Here is a 22,347-nt window from a genome sequence, read left to right on the forward strand (position 1 = left end):
AGACGCTAGAATTTCCGACTTCGGTGTCACAAATACGGGCCACTCGGATGCAGCCCCGGAAAGGGGTCTCTGCTCTGCCGACGTCCTCTGGCGCTTAGCTCCGCAGGTCCCTCAGTTCCGAGCTGGGCCGTGCTGACCACGAAGACGGGGACACGAGGGCCTGGCCGCTTTCTCCCGCACGGTGCTCCCCTCCTGGGCAGCCGGCCTTGGCCCGCCCCCTCGGTGCAGCCGGTCTGCATCTGACCTGAGAGCCCCTGCCCTTCTTGTGCCCCTTCCCGCTTCCTCCACAGATACCACTGCCTGGTACACCTTCTGTCTTGGGGTCCCCTCCCCAGACAGCTCCACGGTCACACCGCGTGGCACCAGGGAGAAGGGGGCCGGGACGGCCTGGATGCACATCCCAGCATGCTTTTCCTACAGTCCTGGGGCTGGAAGTACAAGGTCAGGGTTCCCACAGGGCTGGTTACTCCTGCCGCCGCTGTCCTTGCAGACGGCCACCTTCTCGCCGTGTCCGCACTTGGTCTGAGCGCCTCTGGGTCCCTTGTGTGCCTTCCTGTCTCCCCCAAAGTCTGTGTTTTAACATCATCCCCTCTTCCAAGGTCCCGTCTGCAAATACGGTCGCAGTCTGGGGTCCTGGGAGGCAGGGCTTCACAGAGGACTTGGGGGGACCGCAGGTGAGCCCCTAACAGGGCCCGCTCCCTCTGCACACCGAGCGCCTCTCCTCCTCCGTGTGTTCGTTGGAAACTTGCTTGTCCCTTGGCAGAAGCCTGTCGGCTTTGCATCAACAGACGCGAGTGAGGTGGGCTGCCTTCCAGCAGCGTAAACTGGGTAAAGTTCTCTTCTGATCAGTTAGCCCAGTGTAACACGTCCCTCGTGGCTACGGAACCCTGTGCCTCAGTTTCTCACCTGGAACATGGGGTAATAGCACCTACCCAATAGACTTATTTTGCAGATTACGTGGAATGAGGGATTAGATACTCCACACGGGCGCCTTGCGTGTAGCAAACGCTCAGTAAACATTAGGGGCTTTTCTTGTTACCATGATGATCAATGGTGTCATTTTCGTGCAGGGTAAAGACTAATCTGAAAAAAGGTAACACGTAGCTTGAGAATTGGATGCAAAATATCCCTGTAGGCTGTTTATTTGTTGCCAAATCTGGGGGTGGGGGTGGACAGAATTTTAACATCCTTCTCTCTAGCTCTTGGGGGGCAAAAAGGGAAGAGAAAAAATATCAAGAAGGACATAAATTTTACCATGAATGTTGGTGATATTTAAATAAGATTGAATTCATACAGCATTCAAACAGCAAAGAGGAATGGCGTTAAATTCACAGAGGTGATGGACTGTGCATAGGGGGAGTTGGAGTTGACTACGTCCTCATGGTGGCCCGGCTGGAAGCCGACTCTGAAGGAGGGTCCCCTCAAACCTTCAGCACCGTGCAGGGGTGGCTCAGAGGCAACGGGCAGGTCTTGTCCGCCCACCTGGACCGTTCATCTGGCGATGGCCAGGGAGAGGGAGAGAAGAGGGGCCCAAGGACCGGAGAGGCACGTTCCTCTGGGACCAGGCGGGCCCTGGAGGGATGAGCCCGGTGTCTTCCCAAGTCAGGGTCGGCCCAGCCGCGGGTCAGGCTCCCTGGAGACGAGGGTGGGCCAGCGCCTCGTGCGGGAGGCTCAGTGAGAAAAGCCCCAGAAGTAAGGCCTGTTTGGGGGGCGGGGAAGGTCAGAGCCGGGGAAGCGTGCACAGGTGCGGGTTAGTTTCCCGTGGACGCTCTGACCAATGACCACAAGCTGGCTGTCTTACGACAGGCGTGCTGTCCTCACGACTCTGGAGGCCAGAAGCCTGAATCATGTCCCCTCCAGGGCAGGATCTGCTCCTGAGTGCTCCTGGGGCTCTGGGCAGCCGGCGCCCAGGCACACGTGGCCAGTCCCTGCTGCGTCGGCCTCAGCCACACATGGCCTCCTGGTCTCTGTGCCAAATCCTCCTCTGTTTCTCCTTATAAGGACACCGATCGCATTTGCAGCCTACCCCAAATCCGGGATAATCTCATCTCAGAATCCTAAACTGAATTACGTCTGCCATGTGGATCCCCCTCCCTGTCCTCTGTCTCCCTCTCCCTCCCTCTCTCTAGGGTGTTTTTACACCCCCTTTTCTGCTTACTCTAGACGGGCTGGATGGCACTTAGGGCCACCAGGGACGGGGAGAGCCAGCAAGGGGGAAACCCCCGGACTTGCAGCCCAAGCTCACTCACGGGCACTCCCCAAAGTATCCCTGACACCCCAGGCTGGAGGCCCCCTCCCCACGCAAGAATGGCAATAAGTAAGGCCCGGTGGTACCATAGTCCCCAAGCCATGAGATTATGAGCATCAGTACCCCCGGCAGGTGTCATACCCCCTAAGTCCCCAGCACATAGGCTCCAGAAACCCAATATATGTGTTTTTAAGTTTATTTATTTCTTTTGAGAGAAAGAGAGTGGGAGCATGGGAAGGGCAGAGAGAGAGGGAGAGAGAGAATCCCAAGCAGGCTCCACACTGTCAGCGCAGAGCCCGATGCAGGCCTCGAGCTCACGAACCATGAGATCATGACCCGAGCTGAGATCAAGAGTCGGATGCTTGCCCGACTGAGCCCCCCAGACGCCCCTGGAAACCCCTTTCACTTACCACCAGCCCCTTCCCCTGTGAGATCCCGTTATACGCTGCATGATCCCCCCACCCTCCCAAACTCTCCCCCAGGGTGAAGCCTGCAAGGCCGTGGGTCACTCCTCCCTGATCTTTAGTTTACTTCCTTCGCACGGTTTCCATCACTAGAAATCCATTAGCATGAGGTGGGGGAGGGGGTCCCCTAAGTTGGGCATAAAGGAAAGATTTCGTGTTTATAACCAAGACCTCTGGCCCCCACTGCAGGCCCCAATTGCACTCGTGGCTCAGTTTGTGTTCTCAAGAATTAGGATCTTCCCAGATACCTGCTCATGATCTCGTCCACCTTCGTGTGTCTTCCTCGCCCTGCCCAGCTCACTAAACCCGTTAACCTGGTGCGTAATGGAACCCAGGGGATCAGGGACTCCACACAGGAGAGCTGCGCTTTGCCACCCAGGCCGCCTGTCCCTGCAGCTTTGTCGAGGGCTGTCGCAGGCGCTCGGGGGCGCCCCGGCTGGAGTCACCACCTCCAGCACCCTCGGCACCACAGAGACGGGCAGGGAGCCCTAGACGGCCCCTCGTGGGGAATCAAGTGCTGCTCACAGCTCATTGTCAACCCAGTCCCCTCCCTGTCCCACTGGTGAACTAGGAGGGCAGCCCCACTACGTGCCTGAAGGAGGGCCAGACGCCGGCGGTAAGCTGTCCGCTCACTGCCTCCGTGCCGACTCTGGCCGTGCGCGGAAAACCAGAGAACGGTGGGGCGGAGAGCACAGACCCTCCAGTGAGACATGTTTTGTGTTTTTATTACTTGCCATAAACACTTTATGCTTGCACGCACCCGTGCACATATATGCACACACCTGCACCTGCACACACACATTATACATGCATTCCCACACGGGTACGCATACACACACGGATACACACACATGTATGCTCACACATGCACGTGTATGCACGCACATGCACCCACACACACACATGCATGCACATGCGCATTATACACATATATGCACACATGTATGTACACACGTGTGGGCACACAAGTACATGTGCACACGCGTATACACGCACGCATGTGCGCACAAGTACATGCACACACGTGCACCTATGCACACGTGCACATGCACATGTGTTCTCACACGTGCACACATGTGTGCATACATGCATCTATACATGCACATTATACATGCATGCCCACACGGGTACGCATACACACACACATGTATGCTCACACATGCACGTGTATGCACGCACATGCACCCACACACACATGCATGCACATGCACATTATACACACACATACACGCACACATGTATGTACACACATGTGGGCCCACAAGTACATATGCACACGCATATACACACGCACATGTGCACACAAGTACATGCACACGCGTGCACCTATGCACACGCGCACATGCACATGTGTTCTCACACGTGCACACATGTGTGCGCACACATGCATCTATACATGCACATTATACATGCATGCCCACACGGGTACGCATACACACACATGTATGCTCACACATGCACGTGTATGCACGCACGTGCACCCACATGCACACATGCATGCATATGCACATTATACACACATATATGCACACATGTATGTACACACGTGTGGGCACACAAGTACATGTGCACACATACACACGCGTATACACATGCACATGTGCACACAAGTACATGCACATGCATGCACCTATGCACACGTGCACATACACATGTGTTCTCACACGTGCACACAAGTGTGCACACATGCATCTATACATGTACATTATACATGCATGCCCACACGGGTACGCATACACACACATGTATGCTCACACATGCACGTGTATGCACGCACATGCACCCACACACACATGCATGCACATGCACATTATACACACACATACACGCACATGTGTATGTACACACATGTGGGCCCACAAGTACATATGCACACGCATATACACACGCACATGTGCACACAAGTACATGCACACGTGTGCACCTATACACATGTGCACATACACATGTATTCTCATGCATGCACCCATGTGTGCCCACACAAGTACATGCACACACAGGCCCCCATACATGCACATTATACATGCATGCCCACACGGGTACGCATACTCACACGGACACACAACATGTATGCTCACACATGCACATGTATGCACATGCACACTATACACACAGGTCTGTACACACGTGTGGGCACACAAGTACATGTGCACACATGCACCTATACACAGCCCCCTTTTCTTAGTACTTTGAGGAATAAGCACTGAATTTCACAACAAAACAGAACACTAAGACCTAGCCCTAAATTCACAATCTACCCCGGCACCTGCTCCCACCTTCCACAGGAGGCTCTTGGTGGCGGCCCTGCCTGAGATGCTCTCCCGTCTCCCCCCCCAGACCTCGTTCGGCAGGAGGGCCGGGAAGTTACATTCACGAAATGGCCAGTTTCCCCGAAAACAAGTCTTACAAACCCGACCTTCCCCCCATCTCCTCTCTCTCCCTTCCTCCCTCTCTCCCCCCTCCCTCTTCCCCTACCTCTCCTCTCTGTCTCAGTCCCCCTCCCTCCCTCTGCCTCCCCCAGTCAGCTCATCTGTGACAATTCAGCCCAGTTTTCTGGAACCCTTGAAAGAGGAAAAGCCTGAGATTACGGGCTGGGGGCAAGGAGAGCCGTGGCCGGGCCACGATGGTGACAAAGCCGCCGAGCTGCTCCGTTCGGCCTTTGGATCAGATTTAAGTACTTTTGCTAATGGCAGATATTTAGGATGACAACCTGGTCTGACTCATGTAAACGGGCCTGAGTCCGCGTTTCCCTTCAGAGCCGTTGATCATCAGCGGCCGCGGAACCTCTCAGCGCCCCTCGGTGCCTTTGTATCCCCGCCGCCTCACCGCGGAGATGAGCGGGGCCTTCCCTGGAAATGCCTTTTATGATGTTCGAACAACCTGATAGTTTCTGCTTTGCTTTCCTCGGGCCCTTTGGGCAGGGATGCTGCACTTGGAGGAGGAGGCAGCAGGGCGGACGGGGTGGGGAGGGGGTGTCCAGGCTGTGCCTTTCCAGCTGCGTGTAGTTTCTAGCAGGGTAGTGTCAGCGAAACCTAGCCTCCGCCTGACCCCAGGAGGTGCTCGGGGTGGTGGCTGTGTGCACAGCGGGTCCTCTCACCAGGCAGAGCGGGGGGTCAGCAGGCCAAGAGGAGGGTGGGCAGCACGCGGCACCCGGGTAACTGAGGGCACGGCTCCCGACACCCAATGGCCACCTGCCAGAAGAGGTGCAGCGGGACAGAGGCAGCAGGACACCTGTGTTGGCACCTGTGTACGAACCAGTATGGCTTATTCCTCAGAGAGTGAGGGCACCTCCCCCCGCCTCCTCCGCCTTCTCCGCTGTTCCTTTGGCGATGAGATACCGTGAGAACTCACGTCCCTCCCACCCCCTCTCTCCTCTTCGCAGGTGTCTGACCGCTGTGACTACGTCTTTGTCAACGGGAAAGAAATGAAAGGCAAGGTGAACGTGGTGGTGAACTTCACCTACCAGCACCTGAGCAGCCCTCTGGAGATGACAGTGTGGGTGCCCCGGCTCCCGCTGCAGATCGAGGTCTCAGACACCGAGCTCAACCAGATCAAGGGCTGGAGGGTGCCCATCGTCTCCAACAAACGGTGGGCGTGTTAATCAGGACTCCATATTAGAGACCCACGCCAAACAGGCCTCGGCTAAAAATGGAAATTTGCAGGGTAGCTAATTTCAGGCCTGAGTGGATCCGGGGATCCCTTACGGGTGGAATCTCTCCCTACCTCTCAGCCTGGTTTGCTACGTGTTGGCCCCGTATTCTTTTTACGTGAGGCTCCAGACTTGCACTCCATCCACAGAAGGTGCGTCCTTCTCCTCCCCAGTGGCTCCAGCAGAAGTCCTGGGGTTAGGCTATCCTCCCTTGGGCTGTGTGCCTGTCCCTGATCCAGTCACGTGGCGAGGACACGGAATACACTGCCCGGTGAGGCCTCGTCCACAGTCCCCTGGAGGAAGAGGTCAACCCTGCCTGAACCAATGGGCTGATACCAGAAGGAGGGGGCCTGGGAATGCATTCTGGCTGGACCTGGGCAACCTCTCCGTGCCCCCAGCCCGGAAGCTCTCAGATTGCTTGGTCCTAGGGAGATGAAGTCAGAGCCTGTGACCTGCATGCCTGGCCCTTTGTGCTGATGGTGCCTGATAGGGTGATAGGTCTTCTTTTTTTCTTTAGTTTATTTATTTGGGGGGGGGGGTGGGGAGGAGCAGAGAGAGAGGGAGAGAGAATCCCAAGCGGGCTCCACACTCAGCACAGAGCCCGACACGCGGCTCGATCCCACAACCGTGAGATGATGACCTGAGCTCAAATCAAGAGTCAGATACGTAACCAGCTGAGCCCCCCAGGCGCCCCAGTGACAGGTCCCCTCTGTCTGCACCGGGCACCAGATGCCAAGAGAGTTGCAAGAGGTCAGGCTCTTTGTTCAGGGACTTTGTCACCTCGGAGAAACCCATGCCTGAGGACTCGCATGCCGGCGACCTACAGAAAGTCAAAAATGAGCATGCGCGGAATTAGAGGAGGAGGAAGCTCTCCTGGTGTCTGTGTGCTCAGCGGGGGAGGAGACTGGCACTGGTCTGAGGGATGACCTCTGTTTACATCCCTGCCCTTGGAGCTCCATCCCTGTTAGTCTTTGTGCTGCTGGGTGACGGGGAAGCTTGCAGGCCGTGGGTCCCACGCGTGGTTGGAAGATGGGTTCGGCAGTGATCCTCTCCTTGGTGACCGGGGTCTCTGATGTGGAGGTGGCAGGGCGGCCTTAGGAGGGGTTACTGAGCCTGCGAGGGCAGGTGGGTGCCAGGACTCCCCCGAGGACGGGCCGAGTCTGATCTCGGCACATCAAGATGCAGAGTGTCACGGCTGTCCTGCTCAGCTCTGACAACAGAATGGGGCTGTCGCTCAGATAGAGACCACGACATGCCAGAAAGAATGGGCTGGGTAGAAGGCATCAGACACGAGGGAAGCAGCTAACATCTGTCCCCGAGCAGAACCATGGCGGCCCTTTCTACACTTACTGCCATGTGACCTTGCCTTGAGCTCAACACTGACCTCCTTGCGGTGCTGGTTTTAGGGCCATTCCCACCGTCCCCAGCCCTGTCATAGGAGTTACCCATCACTGCACAACTTAATGACGTATCCCCAAACTTAGTGGCCTATGCCCAAGCTTGACGACCTATCCCCAAACTTAGTGGCCGAAAGGAGACACGTATGATCTCACCCTTTCTCCGGATCGGCTGTCCAGGCATGGCTGAGCTGGGTCTCCCACAGGCTGTCTGGTCAGCTGGAGCTCGTGTGGGGAAGGCTCTGCATCTAAGCCCACGTACGTGGCTGCCGGCCGGCCCGGGCCGTGGAACGGAGGGCCCTGGCTCCTCACTCGTTGTCCTGGCATGTGGCCAGCTCCGTAGGGTGGCTCACGACCCCGTAGCTTGCTTCAGGAGAGCAAGCGAGAGAGGAACCGAGGAAAGGATACGTGTCACAGTCTTTCAGACCCTAATCTTGGAAGCGACTTCCCCTACCATTGGCTGTGGTCTTGCACTGGAGGAAGGTTCCCGGTTCTAGCTCACACTCAAAGGGGGGGTTCCACCAAGCACGTTCCTGGAGGTGGGGCTCCCCGGGGACCTTAGGAGCTCTGCTGACCACACCACAGCCCCTTCTGACTGTCAGGACTCATACACTTGAGTGTCACCTGTGTACCCACCAGGCTGGGCTCGCTGCCCACTGCCCCTTGCAGCCCCTGCCGTCGGCCCAGATCAGGACCTGTTAACCTGAACTGACCCTTTGACAGGCCGGCCCGGGACAGCGAGGAAGAGGAGGAGGACGAGAGGAGAGGGGGCCGTGGGTGCACTCTCCAATACCAGCACGCCATGGTGCGGGTCTTGACGCAGTTTGTGGCCGAGGCGGCGGACCGCGGGGGGCACCTGGTCCACCTGCTGGGCTCAGACTGGCAGGTGGACATCACGGAGCTGGTGAATGACTTCACGCAGGTGGAAGAACCCCGCATCGCCAGGCTGCAAGGGGGCCAAGTCCTGATTGGCCAGGAGCTCGGCATGACCACCATTCAGGTGAGCAGCGCGCCAGGCAGGGGCCCTCTGTATCCCTGCCTCTTCTCTGGCCAGACGAGAACGGTCGGTCGTGGCTCAGGACAACACCTATTTCTAGAGTGAAAGAAATCGTCCCCCAAATAATACAAGCAGTGCAATGACGTGACCGGAATCTCGAGATTCCTCGCGTGTTGCCTGCATTTATTTGGCAGACCCTGGACAGCTCCTCTGGTCGGGTTTTGTTTGAAAGCCGAATACGCTGTCTGTCTACACCATGGCGGGTGTTACCATCCTGGGGAGAAGGCTCTTGGCCCGAGCTAGCCTCGTGGGAACCGTGGGCATGGCCAGCGGCTTCTCGCTGCCCATCATCGCGTGGAACAGCTCTCCATCCGCCGTGATGCCCTGCCGTGTGAGGTCCCACCCCAGGCTGGACGAAAAGTGGGGCGTGTCAGAAATGTGCTGAGGAGAGGAACAAAGTTATGTCACCCCCACGGTGTCGGGGGCACCCGTAGCTGGGAATGAATGGGAGAGGACCAGGGCACAACAAGGGGGTTGGCAGAGAGAGGGAAGAGGCAGAGAGAGAGGGAGAGAGAGAATCCCAAGCAGGCTCCATGCTGTCAGTGCAGAGCCCGATGCGGGGCTCGATCCCGCGAACCTTGAGATCACCACCTGAGCTGAAATCAAGGGTCAGATGCTCAACTGACTGAGCACCCCAGGTACTCCTGCAACATGGAGTTTTGAAACAAACACTCTCCAGGACGCTGTTCCAGGCGGCCCCTTGGGGTTAGTTGTCTACCTCTGGTCTGAGAACAAGCATGGTTCCTCCGCGGCTGCCCCCGATCCCGCTCTTAGCCATTCAGTGGGGTTTCTGACACAGCTGTGTACAAGGAGGCCTTGTCAGGGAAGTATTGGATTGTGCAAGATTTAAAGCATGTCCGTTCTGGAAAATCGGCTGGTATTTAAAAGAGATCATTTTACTCAAGGAAGAAAATAAATGGGTTTGAGGTGACCCAGGGGTCACATGCTCCAGTGACCTCTAAGACCTGAGAAAGTAACTGTGAGCAAAGCAGGCCGGGCGTGAGCTGAAAGACAGCTACTGACTCAGGCCCCCAAGTGCTGGGAACCCCGTAGGGGTCGGTGCGGACGGTGGTGAGGGCCGGGCTGCTGCTCATATCCTAAAGCTGCCGACGAAAACTCGAGTCTCGTACGGCCAGATGTTGCAGCCTTTCCAGAAAAGCGAGAAATATTTTTGTAGTAAATCCTCTGATTGTCTTAAGGGTGGCCATTAATTCCATTTTAAAGTTTTATTTATGTGAGACAAAATATATCTGCCCCGTAGACAAGAGCTCGAAACCTCCACGGTTGGCGTTTAATTGAAAGATCTAAACCAAAGATCTAAATTCCTGGAATCTGTCTACAACAGGCTAAATTAATGCCTGGAAACCGGATACACACACGGGGCATTAATCACTCCCCCTAAATGGTAGCATGGGCACAAGGGGAACAGCATTGTGCTCGCGAATCAGGCGTTACGGAGGGGGAAACGGGCCAGCTTCCCACATGTTAAACCTGGAGAGTCTTTCCTGGTGGGACAGCTGCTGCTGAGACCCTCTTACCTACTCCCACCGAGTGCTCCTGAGTTATAAGTTCACTTGTCCACTTTGTCCTGGGGACTCTTATGTCATGCTGACTGCCATTCAAATTGTCCTAACCAGACCCAGAGACAGAAGGTGGCATGTGGGGGTCCTGGGAAGAGCTGCCATGGTGACACATGTCTTCATAAATATCAGTAACAACAGGCACTGAGAAACGTGTCAGGAGAGCAGGTTAAAGGGAGCTGGGAGGGGCGCCTGGGGGGCTCAGTCGGCTGAGCGTCCGACTTCGGCTCCAGTCAAGATCTCACGGTGTGCGAGTTCGAGCCCCGCGTCGGGCTCTGTGCTGACGGCCCGGAGCCTGGAGCTGCTTCAGATCTGTGTTCTCTGTCTCTCTCTCTCTCTCTCAAATAAATAAACGCTTAAAAGTGCATCGTGTTTTCACAAGAGAGCTACATCTTTTGGAAGAAGGCATCCCAGGGAAAGACCCGTTTCTGTCATTCTGGCTCATCCTTCTGTCTCTACGCGCATCATTGATGCCAGTGCAGGAATTCCTGCGACCACAGAAAGCTTTTCCTTCTGTGTTGGTTCTGCCTTTCAGATCCTGTCACCTCTGTCGGATGCCATCTTGGCGGAAAAGACCATCTCCGTGCTGGATGAGAAGGTGACCATCACAGACCTCGGGGTCCAGCTGGTGACCGGGCTGTCACTCTCCCTGCAGCTCAGCCCAGGGAGCAACAGAGCCGTCTTTGCCACTGCGGTGGCTCAGGACCTGCTTCAGAGGCCTAGACAGGTGTGGAGACGGGGCTGGGGCCACACAGCAGGTGGGGGCACGCGGCAGGCGGGTCGCCCATCAGGCGTGGCTGCCCCTCGGCCAGCAGTGGGGTAGCAGTGCCTCTGGGAGGTGCCCGTGGCCTGCTGCTGAGTCCCCGCAAGGAAGACGGGGCGGCAGGTCTGGGGCGACAGAGGTTCCCTTCACCAGGTTTGTAGTTCAGCTCAGGGCAGAAGGCCCTCGTGGGGATGTCAGCCGTATTCGCAACGCGCGTGCTCCAACGGGGCGCTGTGTGTGTACGTGTGTGATGTGTATCGTGCGGTGTATGTGTTTGCGTGTTGATGGCACGGTTTCCAAACGAAGGGTGCTGCAGATAGGCCATCTGTAAAGGTTGGATGTGCTCCTCCCTCGTTAGAGGGGGGCAAGCATTCTTTTTTAGGGGGAACACGGAGGCGCCCCGTTTGTTGCGGAGCAACAAAGCCGTGGTCTCCGGCCGTTGATTCGCCCCGTGCCTCGTGAAGCAGGACTGTCCTCCCGCGGGGCTGCGGGGAGGCCGCCAGCCCACGCAGGGGTGTTCCTGGCAGCTTCCCTACTGGACGGGAGCCCCCTCCCCCGGCACCCGCACCCGCGGAATCGCCGAGGCTGTGCCCGTGCTCCGAGCCGAGCCAGGCTTGTCCCAGGACACACGGAGCCTTCGCGTCCCCCGCGCCTGTACCGCTCACCGGGTGTTCCTCGGCAGGCGTCCCTCGGCCCCTTCGCTGTGGCCCATGCGTGCAGCGGTCTGGGTTATAAAACCCTGGGAAGGGCGTGATTCCAGTAGCAGATGTGAATGGTCGCCAAAGACCAACCTTTTTCTCAGGGCGGGATGCCAGGCAGGAAGCAAGGTGCAGGTCACAAAGGAGAGATACCCCGAGGCTGCTTTCCGTCTTCAGGGGAGATAAAATCAAGTGGACCACCAGCCAGGCGTTAAGGAAGCGGTAAGATAGAGTTAGAATTAGGCCAAAGAGCTGACGTTCCCAACAGGCAGAGCTCAACAGGGGACCCTGAGGTTTGCTTGGATGGCCCTTAGTCCCTGCCTGCACCTGGCTCTGACATTTCAGTTGCAAGAAGCCCAGGGGCATTTGAACTTCCTGCTCTGATTTCGTGGCAGATCGGAAGAACCTGGCGAATCAGAGTCCCGTTCGGGGACTCCTGCACCGTGTCGGTAGCGTTTTGCACCTAGCGGCTGGGCTAAGCCGATGCCGACCGGTAGTAGAGCCTAGTGGCTGAGCCCAAGGAGCTGAAGCCACGAGCCACGTTGGAGGAGCCTTCCTTCCTGCTTCCAGAGACTGAACAGCCCCCGTGCAAAACTGGCTTCTGTCACGCTCAGGGGCCCTTGGCTTGCGAGCAGGTGAAATCCACTCAGGCGAGCTTAAGAAAACAAGGGGTTTATTACCAGGATTGGGGGCTCTCACGGACCCCGGCTGTAGGAGCTCAGAGGAGGAAGAGTGTCTGCAGTCTCTCGGTGGCCACACCTCCTTTTGGTCTGTCTCTTTTTCTTTTCCTGGAGATAAGTGCTGTCCCCAGACACTTGCTTAGCCCTGCTCCATTGCGGTTGCTGCGAGGGGGGCTTCATCCCCCAGATTTTTGTGAGCCCCCCACGCATCCTCCCACAGCTAAGGCATCAGTCCCGTCTGTCTTATTTCAAGTTTGACAGATAGAGAGAGATGCCCGTTGGCTCAGAGCTGTTGAGATGTGCGTCTCATCCCTGGTCCAGTCGGCCCGGGCTGGGTGTACAGGATCACGTGCCTGTCCAGGCTAGTAATCCTTCCGGGCTTGGGGTGGGGCAGGTTCTCCGACATCTGGGGGAGGCAGGTGGCAACGGGCCCACCAGTTCGCTGTCAAGCACGGTGACGTCTCCACTCCCGTTAAATCGGAGGTGATTTCGTCTGCCTGGTCCACCTAGTCCCAAGGAAAGTTGGTCTAAAGCAACAAAGTAAAAAGGCAAGAGACTGAGATGCGTGCAGACCTTGGCCTTGGACGCCCTTTGGCCTCCCCGTCTCCCAGCTGGTTGAGGGGGGAGTGGCTGGCAGAGAAAGAAAAGCCAGATGGCGCTGGCTTTATCTCCCTGGCTGGTTTGACTCCTGGTGTCCCAAGTCCACGCTGGGTCCGGAAACGCGTACAAACCTAGTCCTGTAGACCCAGGTGAGGTGGGACCAAAGCCCACACTCCTCTGTGTGCCCCTGTCCACATCAGGGGCTTTCATCTGTGTTGTGAGTAATGAGCAGAGACTCGGTATTAAAGCAACTTAAAAAGTAATGCAATAAATATTTTCCGCGTAAACGTGTAACACTTGCAAATGATCCCACTAACCAGCAATATCCTCTGACGTGCAATTTATGTTTGCGCAGACGTAGATCTCGCCCTGCCTCAAAACCCCGTCTTTTTTTCCACACCCCAGAGGGAAAAAGAGGATCTTATTCTGGAGTGTTTATTACAGGCCCGGGTTCATTGTCATTTCAGTCTGGTGGTTGTTTGCTGTCGGTTTTGCATCTTCCTAAGAGTTGGTTTTCTTCCATGACCTCCCGTGCGTCTTATCTCTTATTTCTGCGCTGCTTAAAAGGTTTTCCTTTGTTCTGGTCGTATTATCCTGGCCACAGAATGTCTACTTTACAAAGACTTGGTGTTCGGTGAGCTTTGGGGCCATGTTGATTGGTTTATTTTATTCGACAGGAGGCAGCCATCAGTTGCTGGGTCCAGTTCAGCGATGGCTCCATCACCCCCTTGGATATCTACGATGGGAAGGACTTCTCCTTGATGACCACGTCCCTGGATGAGAAAGTGGTCTCCATCCACCAAGACCCCAAAGTCAAGTGGCCGATCATCGCCGCTGAAACGGAGGGACAGGGTCCTCTGATCAAGGTCGAAATGGTTATTAGCGAATCGTGCCAGAAGTCCAAGCGGAAGAGTGTGCTGGCTGTGGGAACGGCCAACGTCAGAGTTAAATTTGGCCAAAGTGATGCTAACCCCAACACCAGTGACAGCAGACACACGGGGGCAGGAGTTCACCTAGAAAATAATGTCAGTGACAGAAGACCCAAAAAACCCTTGCAAGAGTGGGGGGGTCAGGGGGGACCGTACTACGGGAGTTCCTCCATGGGCCTCATGGAAGGAAGGGGGTCCACGACAGAGAGGTCAACCTTCCAGAGAAAGAAGAACCAAGAAAGCCTCCTAGATGATGGCCGCCATCTGCAGACTGTCCCCATTGACTTCACCAGCTTCCCGACCCAGGGGGGCCCGCCCAGCAGCAATGGGGAAGTGGACGAGAACGGCCTCACACAGGCATCCAAAGGGCTGAGCGACTTGGAGATCGGCATGTATGCCCTGTTGGGTGTCTTCTGCCTGGCCATTTTGGTCTTCCTGATAAATTGTGTGGCCTTTGCGTTGAAGTACAGGCACAAACAGGTTCCCTTCAAAGACCAAGAAGGTATGAGTCACTCCCATGACTGGGTTGGGTTGAGCCACCGGTCAGAACTGCTGGAGAACCACATTAACTTCGCCTCCTCCCAAGATGAGCAGATCACCGCCATTGACAGGGACATGTATTTCGAGGAGAGTAAGTATCTCCTGAGCACAAACTCCCAGAAGAGCATCAACGGGCAGCTGTTCAAGTGTTCGGGACCCACCATTGCTGACGGGAAGGATCAGAAGAGTGAGCCCCCAACGTCCCCAACCTCAAAAAGGAAAAGGGTAAAATTTACCACCTTCACCACCATCCCCTCGGATGAAGGATGCCCCGCCGTGAACTCCGTCCCGACCAGTGGTGAGGACACAGACTGGGTCTGCCGGGATCTGGACCCTGGGGAAAGCAGACAGCCACACCGCTACGCGGGAAGGTTACGTGAGGACGTGTAAGCCGAGACACTCGCACACATTGCTTCGCACTCAACTCCCAGCCTTTAATTTGGGGACGGAGCATAGCGACCGGACACGATGAGGTCATCCCTGTCCGCAGAGCCCCGGAAAATGCCCCCGGCTCGCCTGGGGGTGGCCCCGCGTCGGGACCCGTGCACACGTCCCACCATACGGTGTCTTGGTCAGTGCCGAGAGGCTCACCGTGCCTGGCAGGATTTTTAAAACTTGCAGGAAAAACCGAGTTCTGAATCACTGAGCTTCCGAAAGGTTCTGGGAATAAGCAGCCCCCCTCTGCCCAGGGCCCTCTTTCTGTCTTTAATCACAGCACTTGGGAGATTGTGAAGCCGCGTGGCTCCCGTGTGCGGTCGTGCAGACCGTGGAAGGCGACCAAGACTCCGCGGAAGCGTGTGCCTCGCTGGGGGGCGGCGTGTCGCTGGGGTCCGGACACACAGCTGGCCGGGCGCCGGGTCGGGGGCAGGGGCCAGGGCGAGGCAGCTCCTGGGAGGCGGTCACCGCGACGGATTGTCTCCCAAAGCCCAGCCCGGCCCAACGACAGACCGGGGCGCTGCTGACGGGGACTGAAAGGGAGCACGTGGGCAGAGGGGCCACAAATGTCTCTGTAACTGGATGCGGAGAAGAAACCAACAGACCCCTCGGAGCGGTCCGGGCGTTGCTCCCTTCGTAAGCTCGGGATACAGGGCGTAGAATGTCAGGCCGGTTCCAAGAACCAGGCTTTTTGGGGACGAGTTCACTGTGTCAGAATCTGTACTCACCCCCCCACCCGGCCATCTTTCTGAAAGCCGTTGGTCACTCATGGGCAGTGGGGGCCTTTCCAGCGTTCACGGCGTCCTTCTTCCCCCGCGGCCGGTGTGTCGGCTCCAGGGGACCGTCTGCAGTGGCCCCGCCAGGCGAACGTCACGTGTCCTTCTTGAAGAGGCAGGTCTCTGCGGGCAAGTGGTTCTCGCGGTGAACTCAACCCCAAGGGACCCTGGCTCCCCTGTTCCTCCGGAAAGACGGGAGAGCTGTTCGCGGACAGCCCCGCGACGGCCACACCAAGCCTCCTGTCCGCGGCCACAGAGACACGTGCCGGCGTCCCTGCGGGGTGTGGGGCCGGGGAGAGCCGGGGCAGGAAGCCCGTCCACACCCCTGCGCGGGCTTGGACACGTGGGGGGACCAAGGCGTCCGCGCGTGGGGTGCAGACAGAGGCCCTGCTCAGCCCTGAGAGGTTTGCTGTGGCTTGAATCCGAAGGACTCGGAATGCCCCCCTCCCCTCCGTGGGAAGCCTAAGAACGGGGGTGGGGGGTGGGGGGTGGGGGGGATGAGCGGCTTCCGGCCCAGCTCCAGCTCCCGCCACGCTGGAAGGGGCGGGAGAGGGCCAGCGGCCTGGGGCACAGAGGCCAGGTCTCTTGGGTGTCTTCCCTGTCACTTTCCGTCCCTCTGCCTTCCTTCTCCTCTCCACTTCCTGTCTGTCTCTGTGTCTCCCTGACCCTGTTTCTCTGCTTGCTCTGTGTCTCTCCCTCCCTCTCTCCCCCCTCCTCCTTCCCTCCTCACCCCTCCTCCTCCTCTCCCTCCCCCTCCTCACCCCTCCTCCCCTTCTCCCCCTTTCTTCCTCCCTTCTCTCCCTCCTCCTCCCCTTCTCTCCCTTCTCCTCTCCCTCCTTCCCTTTTCCCCCTTCCCTTCTCCCTCCTCTCCCTCCTCCTCCCCTCCCTCCCCCTCCTCACCCCTCCTTCCCTTCTCTCCCTCTCCTCCTCCTCCCCTTCTCCTCTCCCTCCTTCCCTTCTCCCCCTTCCCTTCTTCCTCCTCTCCCTCTTCCTCCCCTCCCTCCCCCCTTCTCCCCTTCTCTCCCTCTCCTCCTCCTCCCCTCCTCTCCCTTCTCCTCTCTCTCCTTCCCTTCTCCCCCTTCCCTTCTTCCTCCTCTCCCTCCTCCTCCCCTCCCTCCCCCTCCTCACCCTTCCTCCCCTTCTCTCCCTCTCCTCCTCCTCCCCTTCTCTCCCTTCTCCTCTCCTTCCTTCCCTTCTCCCCTTCCCTTCTTCCTCCTCTCCCTCCTCCTCCTCTCCCTCCTCGTCCTCACCCCTCCTCCCCTTCTCTCCCTCTTCTCCTCTTCCCCTTCTCCTCTCCCTCCTTCCCTTCTCCCCCTTCCCTCCTCCCTCCTCTCCCTCCTCCTCCCCTCCTTCCCCCTCCTCACTCATCCTCCCCTTCTCCCCTTCTCTCCCTCCTCACCCCTCCTCCTCTTCTCCTCTCTCCTCCCACTTCTCCTCCCTCCACTTCCTCCTCTCTCCTCCTTTTCTTCCTCTCCCTCCTCCCCTCCTCCACTGTCCTCCTCCCCTCTTCCCCCTCCTCCCCTTCTCCCCATCCTTCCATCCCCCTCCTCTTCTTCCTCCTCCCCTCCTCTCCCCTTTGTCCTCTTCCTCCCGCCTCCTTTATCTCCTCCCCCCTTCCTCCTCCCCTCTGTCTTTCTCCCACCCCTTCTCCAGTGCATATAACTGAATTCTCCTTAGATCATGGGTGTCGTTTCTGCCAGCTCACCCTTCCCACCTTAGCACCCCCCCCGCAACTGAGGTGCTCCCCATTTGCTCTAAGACTGAGATTCCAGCAGCCATAAGCCACCTGCTCCTGTCCCCAAGTCTACTCACCTTGTCTGGTTGGACAATTAAATTGTCACCCTTTTGCTCAATGACGGGGCTGTGCTCTCTGTGGCCTCCTTGTATTTCTTTCCATTTTTACCCGCGTGATGTCGTTTAATACAGCAGCCGCTGCCCGCTCCCAGACCCACCTCCCTGCAGAATGTATTGTAGGTCGTAAGGATGTAATATATGTTTATAAACTTACTGACTGTAAATATAAAGTTTGCATTCAGCGGCTTTATGGCTGTCCTTTGTCTTTCCACACTCTGACCCCCTCCGCGGGGCTGGCGTCAAGGCGGACGGCTCTCCAAACGCTGCGGCTTCTGGTAAATGAAAATGCAGATTGAAGGGGCCCAGCACAATCCAATTACACTCTTACACGGTGTAATGTGGTCTGTGCACCGAGACAGTGTTGACACATGGTGACAAAGTGCACTGTGTACTAAGTATCTCTCCTTCAGGACCCGAAAGGATTTTCAAATAAATCACACGTGCAATTCCCTGCTAAAAGCCTGCTGACGGATGGTGGTAAGTGAGAGCCGTGGCAGGCGAGCATATATCCCGGCTCCCTCTGGGCTGCAGCGGGGAAAATTGCTCTGTCCTTTTTTTTGGATCTCACGTGTGCATTCAGATGTCAGCTTCCTGAGGGACGCCCACTGTGGCTCTGGGCTGGATGAAAAAGGTTGACTTTTCCTTTCCCCTAATAGTCAAATGCAGCCCCAAGGCCATTCCACAGAAAAAGAAGTCGCGTGAAATTCTTGCATTCATGCAACAGCATCAGTGGGCCAGTTACTCACTCACTGGCATTTACTGGGCACCCACTGTGGGCTAGAAACTACCGCAGGCTTGGGCGATGGCACAGTAAATGTGACAGGTGGGACAGGAAACATCACATACTTGCTCTCCGGGATGTTACATCTAGTGGGGGCAGGGAGATAACCTCGAAACACATCTCAGATCGTCCTCCGTTACAGACAGGAGATAAAACACGTTACGGGACAAAGACGGAGCCGACCCTAGACGCTTCGGCCATTTCGCTTTTAAAAATCTGGATTTGTATTCCCTTTTGAAAATTCGGACACTTTGGCGAAATGGGGCTGACAACCCAACCTGGCCCTGGCTGGAAACGGTGGGTTTGCTATTGCCGCCTCCAGGCAGGACACCCAGATTGTCTCCCTGACCCAGAGTTGCCATTTGTGCCACAACTTTCCATATAACAGAGGAATATTTCTCCCTGCTCATGACTCTACGCAAAAGTGAGAAAGGCAAATGTAGGCTGAGGGGAGTGCTGTGTTCGCAAGACAATTAGGGGAAAGTATATTGCTCTATGAAACAGAATAACAGCCCTGTGGTCTCCCAGGAAAACAGAGACTGTCGTCTAACATACGCAACCCCGGAGGCCACCACCCCACAGCCCGTAACGCGATCTCTGCCCAGAACTCAGGAAGGAAGAAGCCCTGTGAAAGTCTTGACGGGATGATTTTTCGGCCGGTGTCTTTTGTAATAAAGAGCTGCCACCGGCTGTCCCTCGCACCCGGACTGCGCCCTCACCTCTGCCCCCGCGGGGCCCCCTCGAGCCAGGAAGTTGCCCAGCTGCTGACTGAGGCCAGGCCCCCGGGGAACAGGAACCGGGCTCACCCGTGCCTCCTGGAGGTTGCGGCTTCACGGCTCCTCGGTGCCCGGGACGTGGCCGACCGACTGCCGTCAGGGGCCTCGCTCTGCTAGGCTGCCTTCATCATCCCGGACCCGGGCTCGGACCACAGAAATTTCCCATCTCCCCGCCTGGAGGCCGCAAGTGCCTGATCAGCCGTGTCAGGGGCGAGCAGGGTGGGAGGCCTCTCCCCAGCGCCTGCTGCTCTGCTGGCCGTCTTTGGCATTCCCGGGCTCGTAGCGGCCTCACCCCCTCCCGCCTTCATGTTCCCGTGGTGTTTGCCCGCGTGCTGTGTGTGTCTGTGTCCAGATCCCCCCTTTAGTCAGGACACCAGGCGCATCGGAGGGCCCCCCCCCATAAGCCCTCATTTTCACCAATTACCTCTGTAAGAACCCCAAAGACCCCATTTCCAAATAAGGTCCCCTCTCCCACCGAGGGTTAGGACTTCAGTGTGTGAATTGGGCAGGACACGTTTTGACCCGTAACCATGACCTCTGGCCAGAGGCCCGGCAGCTACACTTGCGAGCACGTCGAGGGCAGCTGACGGTGACGCAGGCCAACCCAGAACCGGGCACAGGCCCAGCGGGCTTCCACGAATGCGTCCACAAAAGCCTTGCATCCCTCTGTCCACACCCGCTTTGCAAGCGGGGTGATGCCAGGACACCCTGGAAATGTGAGGGGACACGTATCCTCTCCCTCTGGGAAGGCTCGTAACTGTGAATTAACTACCCCAATGGTCGCTTCGCAGGTGTGGTCATTAGCGCTTCCCTGGGGGACACCCTCCCCCCCCCCCCCCCCGCTGTAGCAGCAGCCCTCGCGGCTCTGGCAGGATAGGGGTGAACTGGGATGCACCCCGTGGGCGGCCTGTGTCCCCCAGTCCAGTGGTGATCGAGGGCCTGGGTTTGCGCCCGGGGTGACCGGGGGGGGGGGGGGGTGACGGAGCGATGGGGAGGGGGAGAAGGATGTTGCGGCCAGAGGTCTAACGGAAGTCTGACTCAGATCAGCGGACGCCCGCTCAGGACCAAAAGGCCCTCCTCTCTGTCGCGCGCCTGCCCCCGGCCCTGGCCCCGATGCTGGGTGTGTGGGAAAGGACGCTAATCTGCGTATCGTACGTGTGTGGACAGGAGCAGGAAAGGGGCCGGAAAGGCTAAGTGACTCTGGGAGGTGTGTTCATTTCCCTGGGGCTGTCACAACAGCTCCCATAACCTGGAGGCTTCAAACAGCAGGGACCGACTGTCCCACCGCTCTGGCAGCCAGATGCCTCCAAATCAAGGTGCGGGCAGACTTGGTTCCCCCTGAGGGCTGTGACCATGCCTCCTCCCTGGCTTCTGGTGGTCCTCATGATAGCCTGTCACCACGCGGCCTTCTCCTTGTGTCTCTGGGTCTACATTTTCCCCTGTTAATAGGGGCTGCAGTCACCCCGCTCTGGTATGACCCGATCTGAACCCAATTCCATCTGCCAAGACCCTCTTTCTGAACAATGTCATATTCACAGGCTCTGAGGGTTAGGACTTCACTATCTCTTCTGGGGGGAGGGAAAATTGTACCCACTCCAGGGACAAAGTAGTCCCCTTGGGAGGGAAGGAGACCTGTCTGGATGTTTGCTTTAGTGAGAACCTTTTTATCACAAATGATATTTCAAAATCTTTTAACTGGACTTTGGCAAGGAAAATAAAAAATTCGGGACAGGCACAGAATTTATTATTCCAGGGAGCACGTCGGACTCCCAGACAGTTGACCCAAGGGTCCTGTGTCTTACCCTCCCCAAGTCCCAGCTCTGCACCTGCCCGTTTGACTTCATTCTCAGGCAGAGCTCTTTCACACGGGGCCCCCAGAAGCTCCAGCCTCATTGGTTTCCCAGCTAAGAATCTCAGAGTAAAGACAGTGACTGTCCGGATGCCTTCAGAAAAAGTCATTCAGGGGGCACCCGAGTGGCTCAGCCAGTTAAGTATCCGACTTCGGCTCAGGTCATGATCTCATGGTTTGGGTTCGAGCCCCACGTCGGGCTCTGTGCTGACAGCTGGGAGCCTGGAGCCTGCTCCGGATTCTGTGTCTCCCTCTCTCTCTGCCCCTCCCCTGCTCGCACTCTGTCTCTCTCTCTCTCAAAAATTAATTAACATTTAAAAAAAAGAAAAAGAAAAAGTCGCTCAGTTGGCCCCTGCAGGCCAGCTTGGGTCACAAGCTGAAGCTAAAAGGAATCTGCCACCTGTAGGATGGAGTGACCCAGGCCTTGCTCATGGGTGTCTCCCTCCAGGCCTGGAAGCTGGCGAAGGGCTAAGTCCCCACGTAAACCACAGGGGCTCACAGTAGAGAAAGGACGGTTTCCGAGAGGAAAATCAAGACTCGTGCCATAAGAATGGATCAGCTCCTGCAAAGCAACTGACCCCACTACTCTTTCCTTGCCTTTTCTGGCACCCCACACTGGAACCATATGCAGGAGCCCAGAAGCCCGAGGGCCGGGCTGAGGAAGCGAGAGCAAGCCCCCTTCACAGATGGCTGCAGACACCCTCCACTCTCTGGCTGGGTGCCCCCCCCCCCAGGGTCTTACGGGGCCACACACTGTCCGTGTCACTGCCTCTTTCCTGGTCGACCAGCCTTTGGGCTTCCCGTGGCTCCTGTTCCCTGATGGTCCATCAAGTCCTATCCACCCGTCATGCTAATAGGCTCAGAGTACCCTGGCCAGCGTTTGGTTTATTGGTTTATAACTTTAAAAGCTCCTGCCTTGCTCTACTCTGCTCCCTCTGCGTCCAGAGCATTTCATGGCTCTTGGATGAATCTACTAGGTAGACACTTCACTGTTTGCTAAATGAAAATGAACAGGGTGACCTTTTAAAAGCATCCATCGCGTCACTCCCAGCTTAAAACCCTCCAGTGACGCCCACACATCCTCGAATGGAGTCCGGAGTCGGGACTGTGGCCCACAGGCCCAGGGTGATGTGGTCTCACCCGTCACCCTGCCCCCACCCAGCCTCTGCCCATCTCTCTCACGAAGTCCAGACTCACTGGTCTCCTTCAGTCTCGTCCTCCCACAAAAGAGGCTCGTCTGCACCTCGGAGCTTCTGCCCTCATTGCCTCCT

General features: G+C 57.1%; 1 protein-coding gene across 1 annotated transcript in view; it reads left to right on the forward strand.

The window, feature by feature from the left end:
* The window catches only part of TMEM132D (transmembrane protein 132D), a 446,208-nt gene extending 428,352 nt beyond the window's left edge, over positions 1–17,856 (forward strand). The window contains exons 12-15 of the mRNA XM_081790846.1: positions 6,095–6,300; positions 8,482–8,758; positions 10,931–11,122; positions 13,814–17,856. Of these exons, the coding sequence (XP_081646972.1) occupies positions 6,095–6,300; positions 8,482–8,758; positions 10,931–11,122; positions 13,814–14,995 (1,857 nt within the window). The 3' untranslated portion in view covers positions 14,996–17,856. The remainder of the gene's footprint in view (positions 1–6,094; positions 6,301–8,481; positions 8,759–10,930; positions 11,123–13,813) is intronic.
* Positions 17,857–22,347: the final 4,491 nt, after the last annotated feature.

Source organism: Panthera onca, chromosome D3 (genome assembly GCF_046562875.1).
Source record: "Panthera onca isolate mPanOnc1 chromosome D3, mPanOnc1 haplotype 2, whole genome shotgun sequence".
NCBI lineage: Eukaryota > Metazoa > Chordata > Mammalia > Carnivora > Felidae > Panthera > Panthera onca.